Here is a 13,055-nt window from a genome sequence, read left to right on the forward strand (position 1 = left end):
CCTCGGTCACGTGACGCGCCTGCCGCGGGCGGGGGAGGCCTCGTGCGCATGCGCGACCCGCACGGCGAGCCGGGAACGTCTTCTCAGCAGCCCCCGTGCCTCCCACCCGCCGGCACCAGGTCGGAGACACCCGCGGCCGGCGCGGAAGCCGGTTGCAGACCGCGCTTGCGCGCAAAGTGGGAGTGGGGGGGGGGGAGGGGGCGCACGGCCTTGTGGTAGTTGTAGTCCGACCTGGCTCCGCTCCCAGCACGCTCGGACTTTATTTCCCGTGGTGCCCCGGGAGGCCGACTTCCGGCGTGGGTACGGGTCGGCGCACGCGGTTTCGGTTCGTTTGGCTTTGCGGAGCCATGGAGGGTGGCTTCGGCTCGGATTTCGGGAGCTCCGGAGGCGGCAAGCTGGACCCGGGGCTCATCATGGAGCAGGTGAAGGTGCAGATCGCCGTGGCTAACGCGCAGGAGCTGCTGCAGGTCTGGGGTCGGGCCGGGGCGGGCGCTGAGGGCGGTGGGGTCCGTGGGGGCGAGTGTCGCGGCTGAGCTCGCGTGTCTCCACAGAGGATGACGGACAAGTGCTTCCGGAAGTGCATCGGGAAGCCGGGGGGCTCCCTGGACAACTCGGAACAGGTGAGACCGGCGGGGCCGCGGGGAGGCCCCTGCGCGTGCGCGGCCCGGCGGGCGTTGCGGTGGGGCCCCTGCGCGTGCGCGGCCCGGCGGGCGTTGCGGTGGGGCCCCTGCGCGTGCGCGGCCGGCTGCCCCGGGGTGGGGGCGCCGGCCGGGGCGGGAGCTGAGCCGCGCGCCCTCCCCGCCTGCAGAAGTGCATCGCCATGTGCATGGACCGCTACATGGACGCCTGGAACACCGTGTCCCGCGCCTACAACTCGCGGCTGCAGCGGGAACGAGCCAACATGTGACCCCGCCGCGCCCGACCCCCACCCTCCATTTCAGTTCCATAAACGCTCTTTGCGAAGCGGGGGCCCGCTCGTGCGTCCTGCCTGCCCGTGCTTCTGAGGAGACCGGCGACCCTCGGGACGCTGCCCCCCTCCCGCCTGCCAGCGAGCGCGGCGTGGATCGCGGGGGCGGCGAGACTTCGCCCAGTGCCGGCAGCGCGGCGGCACGGCCCCCGGTGTGCACAGGCTCCCCGCGTGCCTCGGGCGGAGAAGCCGCGGTTGGACCTGGGGGAGCCGTCAGGCCCCACCCGAGCTGTGACCGCCTGACGGTGGGCGGGCAAATAAATGAGGGAGGGGCGGAAAAGAAGCCGTCGCTCTTCCCTTCAGGGGGCCTCTGGGGGAGGTGGCAGCGCGCGTCCCTGGGTGCCCCGCCCGGACTGAGCCTCTTCCCCGCCCCGACCCGCTTCCCCGCTTCCCCGCTTCCCCTCTGCGCGGCTGGGCGTCCGCGATGGCCGGGAGCAGGTTGCTTGCACGAAGGGGACCTTGGAAGAGGAGGCTGGCCAGCCCTCTCCCCCGCTGCTGCGCCGAAGCCTTGGAGGGTGGTCCTCGCCGCCAGGAGGCCTCGCTTCCTCTCCCCCGCACCCTCCCACCCCCAGGCCGGGCTGAGGGGCGGGCAAGTGGTCCTTGCTGTGACACGGAGGTGCTGAGCCGGCAGGCTAGGGACCAGGGGCTGTTTATTGCAACAAAATACGCAGTAAGATTGCTCCCGGTTCCCCGCGCCCCAGACTCCCCTCCTCCGGCAGAGGGGCCAGCCGCTTCCTGCTGCCTTCCGCTCTCTTGTCCCAGGCGTGGGCAGCCACGGGCCGGTCACTCCTGGATGTTCTGCCCGATCCAGCCTCTCACGGCAGCCACGCGAGTATAGACACCCGGGAAGTGGGGCCGTCCGCAGCCGTAACCCCAGCTGGTGACCCCAGTTAGCACCCACCGGCCAGAGGGCTCCCTGCAGGCTAGGGGTCCCCCAGCGTCACCCTGAGGGGAGGAAAGGAAAGGCCTTAGGAGCAGGCCAGTACCCCCCTCCCCCCACAGAGGCCCTTGAGCCTGGGCCACTTCCCCCTGAGCCTCCTAGTTCCTGGGAGATGGGATGTGTTAGGATCACCCGCTCCTTTGGCCGGCAGACATTTATGGGCACTGGGCATCGGTCTCGGGCCAGAATGGGACCGCTCGCTGCCCAGCCTCCATCCCTCCTCTGCAGGGCCCAGAGGCAGGATGCCCAATAAACGGTGGTGGAGTGAGAATTCGAGGCCGGGATCGGTGCTCTACTTGGCGGGCTGGAGAGGTGGGCGTCGGAGTGTGTGGCACCCGGCCGGTAGGCCTCGCAGCGATGAGAACTTCGCCCCGCGACCCCCGCCCTCCGCGGAGCGCCCGCTTCCGCCGCAAAGTGCGCTCACCGAGCAGCTGTCCACGCCGCCCTGCGGGAAGCCGGCGCACAGCATGCGGCCGCTGATCTGTACTGGGTAGAAGCGGCGGCACGTCTGCTCGCTGAGGAGGCGCACGGCCGCCTTCTGCAGCTGCCGCGCCATCGAGCCTACGGGCGAGACGGAGCCGGATGGGCCGGGGGCGCGCTCGACGCCGCCCGGGGCGCGCGGGGGGGGGGGGGCCGGCGGCCGCGCCTACCTCCCTCGCGCACCGAGCCCCAGCCGGTGATGACGCAGCGCGCGCCGTCGGGGGGCCGCGGCGTGGGCTCGGGCAGGCAGATGGGCCGCACCAGGCGGCTGCGGCGCACGGAGCCAGCCAGCTCGAGCAGCGCCACGTCGTAGTCGAGCGTGTAGAGGTTGTAGAAGGGGTGCTTGTAGATGCGCGCCACGCGCTCCAGCTGCCCCTCGGCGCCGCTCAGGAACGGCGTGCCCAGGAGGGCCGCCCACTGCTTGGGGTCCCCGTAGCTGCGGGCCGCGCGGGGACAGACGTCGGCCCGAGCGCCCCCGCCCCCGCGCCCGCCCGGTTGCTGTCCCTTCCTCCTAGGACGGCGGGAGGGGGCGGGGGTCCCGCCCGGGTCCCGCCCGCTCCCACGCACTGACGTGACCCCACGCGCTGTGTCCGGTGGCCGTAAGGGCCCGCCCCCTCCGGCCCTGACCCCTAGCCTGGTCCACCCTACAGAGCACCCTGCCAGGAAGGGGACTGCCACTTTGGGCCTGGCGCCGAGTCCCAGTGGCGTGAGCCAGGAAAGGAAGGGCCCCAGTGCTCCCCGGAGACTCCCCGCCGCAGGCCGGGCCCCGGAGACGGGAGCGGCTGTGGCCAGGGTTTGGTGGCGGTGGTCGGTGAGCGGGGGAGGGCTGTATAAAGGAGGCGACCGCCTGGGGCAGGGGGTGCCGGTGGCTGGGGAAGGGTTCTTCGTGGCCAAGACACGGAGGAGCAACTTGAGTTTTCGACCGCGAAGTCGGCCCAGTGAACCCCGCGGGCCGGCGCGTTGGGGCGGCCGGACTCACACATCGAAGCAGTGCGCCGCCGACAGCAGCCACCTCTCGGCCACCAGGACGGCCCCGCAGCGGTGCTCCCGGCGCCGCAGCCACAGGCTCACCTGCCACGGCCACTCCCCGCGGCCCGCGGCGCTGCCGCCCACGATCCTGGTCATCGCTGCCACCGGTGCCAGGCCGCAGTCTGCGGGGGAGTCGGGGGCGGCTCAGCGGACGCACCCCGCCTCGCAGCCCCGCCTGCGTGCCTAGGGTGGGAGTAGCCCGCAGTGGGTTGGGGGACCTGGCTCGGTAAACTCCCCTGGAAAAGACACTGGACCTGGCGCTTGGTTCTGCAAATGAGCCCTCTCTGGGCGCTTCTCAGATTACATTTGGAACCCCTTCCTGGCTGAAGGTCAGGCCAGCACCTCCTCTCACCTCCCTGTCCAGCCCCTGGCATCTCTCAGGGCACTAGGAGCCAAGTTCCCTGCTGCCCCAGGGCCTTTGCACACCCTAGGCTGCCGCCCAGTAGGCCCTTGCCCTGTCCCTGCAGCTCCAGCGCTTCCCGGTCTTCCTGGACGCCCTCCCCAGTTCTCCTTCCCAGGATGCTTCCTCCAGCTCTGACAACCCCCCCGCCCCGCCCTCCCCACAACAAAATGCACTCTCAGAACACAACTGCAGGATGGACAATCCGTGGTTTCAACGGGTGCCGCGGGAACCCGTCGCCACCCATGGGACCGCATGGGGACCCGCCTGGTCATTCCCACAGGGAACCCTTCCTCCTCCAGAACGGCCCCCCTTCCCCAGCCTGCTTTCCCACCCCCGGGTGACTTCCCTGCCCTCCAGCCTCCTGTCCCAGCCTCAGCTGGAAAGGAAGAAGGGGGAGGCCTTCTTCCCCGTTCCCTCTCAGTCCCGAGGACCCGGACCAGGCGGCCTGGGGAATCGGATGGAAACTGCTCCTGTCTGGAAATGTTGCCCCGCACGGAACAGCGCGGCAAAGCGTGCCATGCCGCGGGCCTTGCTCACCTCTTCTGCGCCCCAAGCTAAGAACCTGCAGGCTGTAGGTATCAGACTAGGAAGTCCCCAGGGTGGGAGGCCAGACGCAGAGAAGCCAGCTGCAGACTTAAGGAGACACACTCCCCTTCTCCGCACATCGCTGCCGGAAACACTACGGCCAGACCGGCAGCAGCTACTGCCGGGAATCAGCGGCACGAAGGGGAGCTGCCCCTTTGGCCAGGGACAGCGGTCTCTCGGACACTAGCCTTCCAGGGCTCTGGACCGGACGCTCCGTGCCTGTCTCGACTTTGTGGTTCCCCAGGAAACAGGACCCGGGTCCCCCTCAGAGTCGAGACCTGTGCCCAGATCCTCGGCCTGTGGTCGGCTTTGCTCCTGGCCAATCGGGACGCTTCCTTCCAAGGTCCCCTACACCCCCCCATGCGCCCAGACCCCATAGCGACCCGCCTCTTCCTCTGTTTGGTTCTGGTGGCTTGCAGGCTGCCTCGAGGCAAGGGCCCATAAGCCCGACCTTGTGGGGACAGGTCTGTGCCCGGGCGACTCAGGATCGTGGGGCCGACACCATCCACACGTGTGCAAGGGCAGAGGGAAAGAAGAGCCCCGGGGACACGTCCTAAAGGTTGGGATAGGCCAGGGGATTACGAGCACTTTCCCCCGACCTCTGTGTCACAGGGTTAGACCACACACACCCTGAACACAAGACCACAGGGACCAGGGGAGGGACACTGACGGAGGAGGGAAGCGGGGAAAGGTCCCTGGATCAGAATCTCTGGAGGCGAGTCAGTGAGGATGCTGGGGGTGGGGACTCAGAGCATCGGGGACTGGGACTGGGACCCTCATCAGTAAGAGGGAAGGGGGGTGCAGCTACACAGACCAGCAGCCCCTTGTGCCGAGCGCCTGCCTCCTTTGGGGGAAGCCCCCAGAAGCTTGCTTGGTCCCCGCTGACCTGCCTCCCCACCTGAATGAAGCCAGACCAGACGCTGTCCCTCAGCATCTGGATGAGAGAGCGCAGAGGTCACGTCTGCTGGCGGCGGGGGGTGCTGTGTGCACAGAGCAGCAGGGCCAAGGGGCTTCTACTGGTGCCTTCCCGCTGCCCCCCCAGCCCCTGGTCCCCACCCCACCCCACCTTTCTCTGGAGAGCCCTGTGTCTGTGGCAAAAACACTTCCTTCCCTCTGAGTTCTGCTCGGGTGACCGGCCCACCCCTCAAAACCAAGGCCGCTGGGAGGGGTGGGCCGGTCGCTAAGACGGGGGTCCGCCCCCACAGCCCACATGCGGCAGAAGCCAGGCCTGCTTCTCCCCTCAGAGCCCCGGCTGACCTATAGGAAACCGGATGTATTTGATGGGGCTTTATTCCGGACCCTCAAATACACGTTTCATACAGTTCTGATTGATACTTAATAAAACGTAACCGAGCGCTTTAGAAGCGCTCAGAGACCTCCCAGGGGCCGTGCCCGTCAGCGTCCTGCAGCCTGTTCTGCCGAGCTGGGCTGCGCCTTAGCCAGGGCGCCCCCCGGGGCCCCGCGCGGGAGCCTGCGGGGTCGGCTTGGTTTCCTCACTCCTGCTTGCCGTCTTACTGTGTCTGGTCCCCCACTGCACCCCAGGCTTAGCACGGGCCTGCACGCAGGAGGCTGAACACTGGCTGCGTGGACAGAGCAGTGGGGACCCTCCCGTCAGGGCCGCCCGATCAGAGCCTGTGTCCCCGGCTTTCAGGACCTATCGTGGGCTGCCTCGTGCCCTCTCCGGGAGCTCAGGATGTGTCACTTGGACACAGGTCTTTGAAGAGGTGATGAAGTTAGAACACGAGGGCACACACACACACACACACACACACAGACGAACCCATGAGGACATGGGGAGAGGACAGCGCGTATGCAGACTTCCGACCTCCAGCACTGGGAGCGAATAAATGTCTGCTGTTGTCACGGCGGATGCAGGACCCCCTGCCACCCACGCGTGCCTCCATCCCTCCTGCTACCTGGTGGCTGGAAGCCCGAGGTGGTGCCAGGGGCGCTTGGAAGCGGTGTCTGTCCCCCCGCAGCGGTGCTCATGGTGCTGGCAGCTTGGCTGGTCGCCCTGCGGGTGGCCGGGAGGGTGGCTCTGCTGGCCAGGACCCCCGGGACCGTGGGGCCAGCCGCCGTCCTGGAGGGAGGCCTGGTGGCGGGCGGGGGTCCCGTGGTGGGCAGGGGGCCCAGGGACATGGTGTCCAGGATCCAGCCCTTCAGCCTGGTGATGCGAGTGTACACGCCAGGCCTCCCGGCCTGAGCACAGCCGACCCCCCAGCTCACGATCCCCGCCAGGTAAAACACGCCGGGGGCCTCCTCGCAGGCCAGGGGTCCCCCAGAGTCGCCCTGCAAGTGAAGGAAGGAGGATGTGAGTGAGACCACCGCCATGCTGCCCTGGTGCGGACACGGGGACGGATGTCAGTTGTTCTCAGTACAACGGGGAAACCAACAGAAGAGCTAGCTGTGACCTCGAGGGCGCCCTCTCCACCCGGGGCCCTGCCAGGCGCTCCCGCGTGCCCGCGTCAGCGCAGCGGGGGCCTCAGCAGACCTGGCTTCAGGCCCGTGCCCGGCTGTGTGACCTTGTGTGACCTTGACCGAGTCACTTCTCTGAGCTTCAGTTGTTCTTGCTTTTGTTTTGAAGATGTAAAAAAAAAAAAAAAATGCTGAAAACTCTAAATAAAACAATAACCGTCACAGATATTCTCACTGCTCGTTAGCCCCCAACCTTTTCCCTTAGGTTTCAAAGGAATCACACCAGCGACCCAGGGCTTTTCCTCAAGAATCTGGAATCTTAAAACAAAGCTTAGGCCACATAGCAGATTGTTTTTCCCGAAGATGGTAGGAATCTCTCTCTCGGCCCACCTGCTCTTGGAACACCGAGACCTTGGCCCTCCTCCCAAGGGTGGGGGGTGCTCTGTCTCTGCCCTGGGACCCGGGCAGACTGCAGGGACAATGATGCCAGGTGACTTCCAAAGCAAGGTCACGCAAGTGCCATTTGCTTCCAGTTTGCTCCACGTTTTGAGGGAGCCGAAATGAGCCCAGGCAGAGCCCCCGTGGGGAGGCCACGTGGAGGGTGCGGCTGAGACCCCGGGCCACAGCCGGTGCCAGCCGTGCAAGGAGAAACGCCTTCAGATGCTTCTGGCACACCGGCCTCTGAACCGTCCCAGCTGAGGCCACCACCGTGCGTGGAACACACACACACACCGGCCCCGCTGGGCCCACGGCAGCTTCCAACCCACGGGACCCGGGATGGCAGTGAAACGGCGGTCTCAGGCCCCCAAGCTTTGGGGCGTTCTGTTACGCGGCCACAGGGACTGACACAGCCCTGCCGCTGGTCCCGGTGCCCCACCGCCCCAGGGGCGGACAATTTAGGAGTTTGGGGTGTGTCCCGCTATGCTTTTATGTGAATCTGTAATTTTAGAAAGTATGCAGTGTTATCTGTAAAATTTATAGAAATAGGTTACATGTAACCTTTGCAACTTTCTGTGGTCAACAGTTTCAAGATACCACATTACTTATTACAAATTTATCAGTTATCTACAGAATAACACATAAAATCTGTATTATGTAACTTATTTGATATAAAAGTAAACAGAGACGATCCTCCGCAGGGCACTGTGGTTGCCGCCCCCCTGGGCGGTATGACTATGAGCCCATTTTACAGACAGGCCTCGGAGGCCCAGGGACACGGAGTCGCCTGCCTGGGGTCGCAGAGCTGGGGGCAGCTATTTACCCCACTTCTTCCCGCTGCTGCCCGTGGATGCGCACTCACGCTGTCATCGGTATTCTGATATTAGCAGGGTCTCGGGGGGTTACGACTGAAGTCGGCCGCCACGGGGGCCCCGGCACTTTCTGTGGCTGACTCACTGGGGACACTGCGGGCACCGCGTGTCTTCCTCGCGGCTCCCGTCAGGCGCTCCCTTCCCGCTGTCTTGCCCCCTCCTTCACCACCCGAGCGAGCGCCCTCTGTCTGGAAGCCGAGGTCCCCGACTCCGCCGCGGGGGCTCTTGTCTCGTCCTTGGGCATCCGTGCGTGTTTTTGTTCTACTGTCTGGAAGACTTCATCGTCAGCTCCTGAGCGCTCCCCCTCCCACCCCTGGAAAATCCCCTGCGGCGTCCCCGTCCTCTGGTGGACGCAGCACTCCGCGCGTCTCTGAGCTTGGTAACCGCAGACTTGGAGGAAGTTTCTTTGGTTCCGTATGTTGCTTGTTTCCTGGTCTCCTTTCTTGTTGGTTGTCTGGGTTCTGCTCCTACTGCTGGTTTTATCGCTTTGCAGGACAGAATGCATTTTCCCAAGGCCACGGCCTGCCCACCTCCCGGCTCACGGGACTCTGGTGGTCCTCCCCGTGGATGTGGGCAGGCTGGCGGCCTCGCAGGTGTCACTGGATGTGACTTCCAAGGCGAGGTCACAGGACCCAGCTTCCGCCCGTTCTCTCGGGACGGTCGCGCTTGGAAGCCGGTGCCAGGTCGTGAGGAAGCCCCACCGTGCGAGTGCGCCACCCGGAAGGTGGATCCTCCAGGCCCCACTTGTGCCCCCGAGCTACTGCTGGGAGAGCAGATAATCCGTCCTTGCTGGGCCCTTACAAGTGCAGACTCACGAGCCCAATACACCACTGCTGTTTCAGGTCACTAACCTTTGGGCTGATTGTTTATGCAAAAATAGGAGTTATTGACACTTTCTATTTTATTTTGGGTTCTTTTATTTTGTTCCTGGGAGTATACACATCCCCCCGATTCTTCTTTATCAGAATTATCCTGCCTTGTCATGTGCCATTACTTTGCTCTTTTGCATGAATTTTAAAACCAGCTTGCCAAGTCATATGGCAAACGCTCCTGGAATTTTGCCTGCAATTGCACCGACTTATAGAAAAAAAATGGGTAGAAACGGATCTTGTTAACATTGAGCCCTCCCACCAAACAATACAGTCTATTTTCCCGTTCATTCAGACCTTTTTATTTTCTTCAGAGTTTAATGATTTTCTCCATGAAAACCTTGATCACCTTTTAGAGTTTAGTTCTGGACATCAGTCAGTGGGATCCCTTTCTCGAGGATGTTGACTTTGGCTGGAAAAAGAAACGTTCTTGACCTTGTACGACGCTTTCATGTCTTTCATGTCAAGTCACTCTGTTGTACTCTTAGGGGTCTTCGTCTCTCCCTTGGTTCCATTTCTAGTTTGTTTATTTTCTTCTTCTCTGGTAACCAGTTATGTTACTGCAGATTACATTTTTATCTACTTTACAAATCCCATACCTCCTTTCTTTTTTCTTGACTTTCTGTATTAATCTAGACACGCTTGGCAACAGCAGGAAGCCTTGTGTTTGACGGAAAGCTTCTGTTTCGCCACCAAGCATGATGTCTGCTGTAGGTTTCTGTTATCTAGCTCTCATAGGGCTACAATTTTTTAAAATGTAATTACAAATGGTTGTTAAAAACCATCAAATGCCGAGGCACCTGGGTGGCTCAGTCGGTTGAACCTCCGACCCTTGGTTTTGGCTCAGGTCAGGATCTCAGCACAGAGTCTGCTTGAGATTGTCCCTCTGCATCCCAGCTAAAATAAATAAACCTTAAAAAAATGATCAAATGCCTTTTTCTGTGGTTTTGGAGATGATGCCTTCTCCCCTTCGATCCACTGATGTGATGACTGGTGGTACTAGGTTCTCCTGTTTCAGACCAGCCTTCTTAGGAGACCAACCCACTGTGGTTTTTTTTTTTTTTTCTTTTAACACATTCCTAGAGTTAATCCGCCAACATTTATGGAGGGTTTTTCATCGATGTTTCTAAGTAAGACTGGTCTATACATCTCTCCACCCGTGGATTTCTCCGGCTCTCACAGCGTGGCTCTGGAGCCAGGTGTCCCCTAAGATGGACCCACGGCTCAGGTGCTAACCAGCCGCCCTGCGGGACGAGGGCCGTCACAGGCGCCACAGCCTGTGACCAGTTTGTCCTCCAGTGAACACAGGGGCACGTCTTTCTAAATCAGTGTGTCTATGCTATGTGTGCGTCCACCACACACTTCTGAGCTGCCCCCTCATCTTCTGCTTGGAGAGAACATTTCTCTAAACCAATATTTAAAGACGCCTGGGCTCTCTCCAGGCTTCCCGGTTCGCTGTGTCGTACTGACGATTCTCCCCCTTCTGTCTCTGCGCACCCGCTGAGCACTCAGGAAACCTAGATCCGAACGAGGAGGAGGGGAGCGGCCATGTGGGAGGACGTGGGCACCTGGTCTGCCGCTCACCTGGCAGGAGTCGACCTTGCCCTCCAGGAAGCCGGCGCACAGCATCCGGTCCGTGAGGGAGAAGTTGTAGAGGGCGCTGCAGGCCTTCTGGTCTATGATGCCCACAGACGCTCTCTGGAGAATGTCGGGCTTGGTGGCTGTGAGGAGACCCCCCCACAACATGGGTTCAGCTGCGCAGCAACCCCAAGACGGAGGCACCATCCCCAACCCACAGGCGAAGAACCTGAGTCCCACCGGGGTTGCAGGGATTCGTACCAAGTCACATAGTGAGGTGACCCCAGGCCCCTACTCAGCCTGAGACTCCCACCACCGTCCGCCCGCAGACTCCCTAGAGCCGTGGGTGGCCTGCAGGAGGCCACTCTGAGGCTCGAAGGCTAGCATGAACTCTGGGGGCTCCGAAGGGCACAAGTGTCTCCAAATTTGCTCTACAAAGAGCCACAGAGCACATGCCCTTGCAGCACGAAAGCCCCGGGAACGGGCTGTAAACTGAATGGGCAGGGCCGTAGGCCAGTAAAACTTGAAAACACAGCCACGCTGGGCCCGTGGGCAGGAGTCTGCAAGCCTGGAGGAGCGGAGAGGTGAGTGGTTTGCAGGTGGTGGGCCAGAGGCCCCGGCTGGGAGCTCACCGTTGCCCTCCTGCGTGTTACCCCATCCAGAGATCATGCACTTGCGGCCCACAGGGAACTTCTGGATGGCCAGGGGCAGGCACACGGGTTGGATGAACGTGTTGAAACCCAGGGGCCTGGCCAGCTCCAGGACAGCCACATCAAAGTCCAGGATGCCGGGGTTGTACTGGGGGTGCAGCACCAGCCTCTTGAGCCCCATCTTCACTGGGTTTCCGCCAACGCCCGTGAGGGACGCGGTGCCCAGGTGGGCCCGCACCAGCTCCACCTTCGTGCTGCTGACAAGGGGCCACTCAGACATCTGCCGGCACCCCTGCAGCCCCCAGGAAGCCGGTTGGGGCTCCCCCCGCTCTGGGGAGGGGTGCCAGGAGGACAGAGGGGCCACAGGGCTGCCCCCCAATAGCAGTCGAGGCTGGGGGGCCGGCGCAAGGCAGGGAGCCCTTTTGGCTTCCTTCCCTTCGTCTGTAACAAGAGTGAGCAGCCCTGGTGTTTTAGGGGCGTCAAACACGATGCTGCCGCTCTTGGAGCCCAGGGGAAGGAGCCCTCGTCCCCTCCTCTAGTTAGGCCCTCTCTGTCCCCAAAGGCCAGTTCCGCAGGCTCCTCCCCCCAGGAGCTGCGGCCCAGGCCGGGGCCCCCAGGACCGCTACTTCTCCTGCCTGCTCCCTCCCTGGTTTGTGGCTGGACATTCAGACCCCCATCCTCAAGCCCAGGGGCCACCCCCACGCACGGCAGTGGGATTGCTGGGGACACCTGGTGATGGGGGCGCGGGCCTTACTGGTTGAAGCAGTGGGCAGCCGACAGCAGCCAGCGGTCACCCACCAGGGTCGCGCCACAGAAGTGCCGGGAACCTTCCTTCAGGCTGACCTGCCAGGGCACCTCCCCAGAGGCGGCTCCCAGACCGCCCACGATCCGCGCGGGCTTCTCCATGGCGGGCCTGGCCCCACACTCTGTGAGGAGCGAGAGGAGCGTCCTGGCATCGCAGCCCACCCAGAGCGGGAGCACCGCGATCCCCGTTATTCGGATGAAGAAACTGAGGCCGAACGGCAGCCCAAGGTCTCGCAGCAAGGATGTGGTGCAGCGGGGGCAGGGGGGTTCAAAAGGAGATGGGAGTCCTAGGGTGCCCCGGCTCCACTGGCCCGAGCCCGCCGGACACAGACCCGTGGCCCGTGCGGGCAGGCAGACAGGCTCTCTGCGGGGAGGGGGCGCACACAGGAGGGCCTGTGGGAACCGGGGCACTACGGGACGTGGGCACGGGGTGCGGGGTAGCTGACGTTTAAATGAAGCAGGGTTCCAACAGGCTCAGCATCGCAGGTCTGGGGGACCATGAAGGAGGACTGGCATCCGATCGGGGTCCTTGGAGACCACAGAAGACAGACAGACAGACATAGACCACTGTGTCCAGAAAGCCCATCTCTGCGGCTCGGCCCCAGGTTGTAATTAAGGCAGCTTCCTGGGGCCAAAGACACGGAAGTGCCCCGGGCAAGAGTGCGTGTGTGACTGCCACTGGATGCTGCTGGAAGATTTCACAGAAGAGCTTGCAGTGGGGGAGAAGGCAGGAGGGGTCACCGCGATGCCTCGCGGAGCATCCTCAGGGGAGGGGGTGACCAGCAAACCTTACCGCTGGCTTCGCCCAGGTCTGCTCTCTTTATGGAACAACTCATGGGAGGCAACTCTGTGAGCCGTCTGGCTGCAAACTAGTTGAGAATACAACAGAAATCTCCCGTCTGCCCTGACACCGCCAGAGTCCACATGGACCGGGCCAGCTCACGCGAGCAAACACCCTATAAAGAGATGCACAAGACGGAGAGACGCATCCCACTCCCGCACGGGAAGATCCACATCGTGGAGAT

General features: G+C 63.0%; 2 protein-coding genes across 2 annotated transcripts in view; one reads left to right on the forward strand and one right to left on the reverse strand.

Annotated features, from left to right (window-relative positions):
- The first annotated feature begins 263 nt into the window (after positions 1-263).
- On the forward strand, positions 264-2,178 carry TIMM13 (translocase of inner mitochondrial membrane 13). The gene is made up of 3 exons (XM_028126176.2): positions 264-467; positions 552-620; positions 809-2,178. The coding sequence occupies exons 1-3, from the start codon at positions 348-350 to the stop codon at positions 905-907; spliced, it is 288 nt and encodes a 95-aa protein (XP_027981977.1). The 5' UTR covers positions 264-347; the 3' UTR covers positions 908-2,178.
- Positions 1,655-13,055, reverse strand: part of TMPRSS9 (transmembrane serine protease 9) — a 30,452-nt gene continuing 19,051 nt past the window's right edge. The window contains exons 11-18 of the mRNA XM_088018734.1: positions 11,981-12,152; positions 11,209-11,480; positions 10,583-10,719; positions 6,321-6,693; positions 3,367-3,538; positions 2,558-2,823; positions 2,332-2,468; positions 1,655-1,912 (exon numbers count right to left, since the gene is read on the reverse strand). Coding sequence (XP_087874860.1) covers positions 1,751-1,912; positions 2,332-2,468; positions 2,558-2,823; positions 3,367-3,538; positions 6,321-6,693; positions 10,583-10,719; positions 11,209-11,480; positions 11,981-12,152 — 1,691 coding nt within the window. The 3' untranslated portion in view covers positions 1,655-1,750. The remainder of the gene's footprint in view (positions 1,913-2,331; positions 2,469-2,557; positions 2,824-3,366; positions 3,539-6,320; positions 6,694-10,582; positions 10,720-11,208; positions 11,481-11,980; positions 12,153-13,055) is intronic.

The sequence above is a fragment of the Eumetopias jubatus genome, unplaced genomic scaffold (genome assembly GCF_037043125.1).
Source record: "Eumetopias jubatus isolate StellerSeaLion01/CBP00866 unplaced genomic scaffold, mEumJub1_p1.0 scaffold_1, whole genome shotgun sequence".
Taxonomy (NCBI): Eukaryota; Metazoa; Chordata; class Mammalia; order Carnivora; family Otariidae; genus Eumetopias; species Eumetopias jubatus.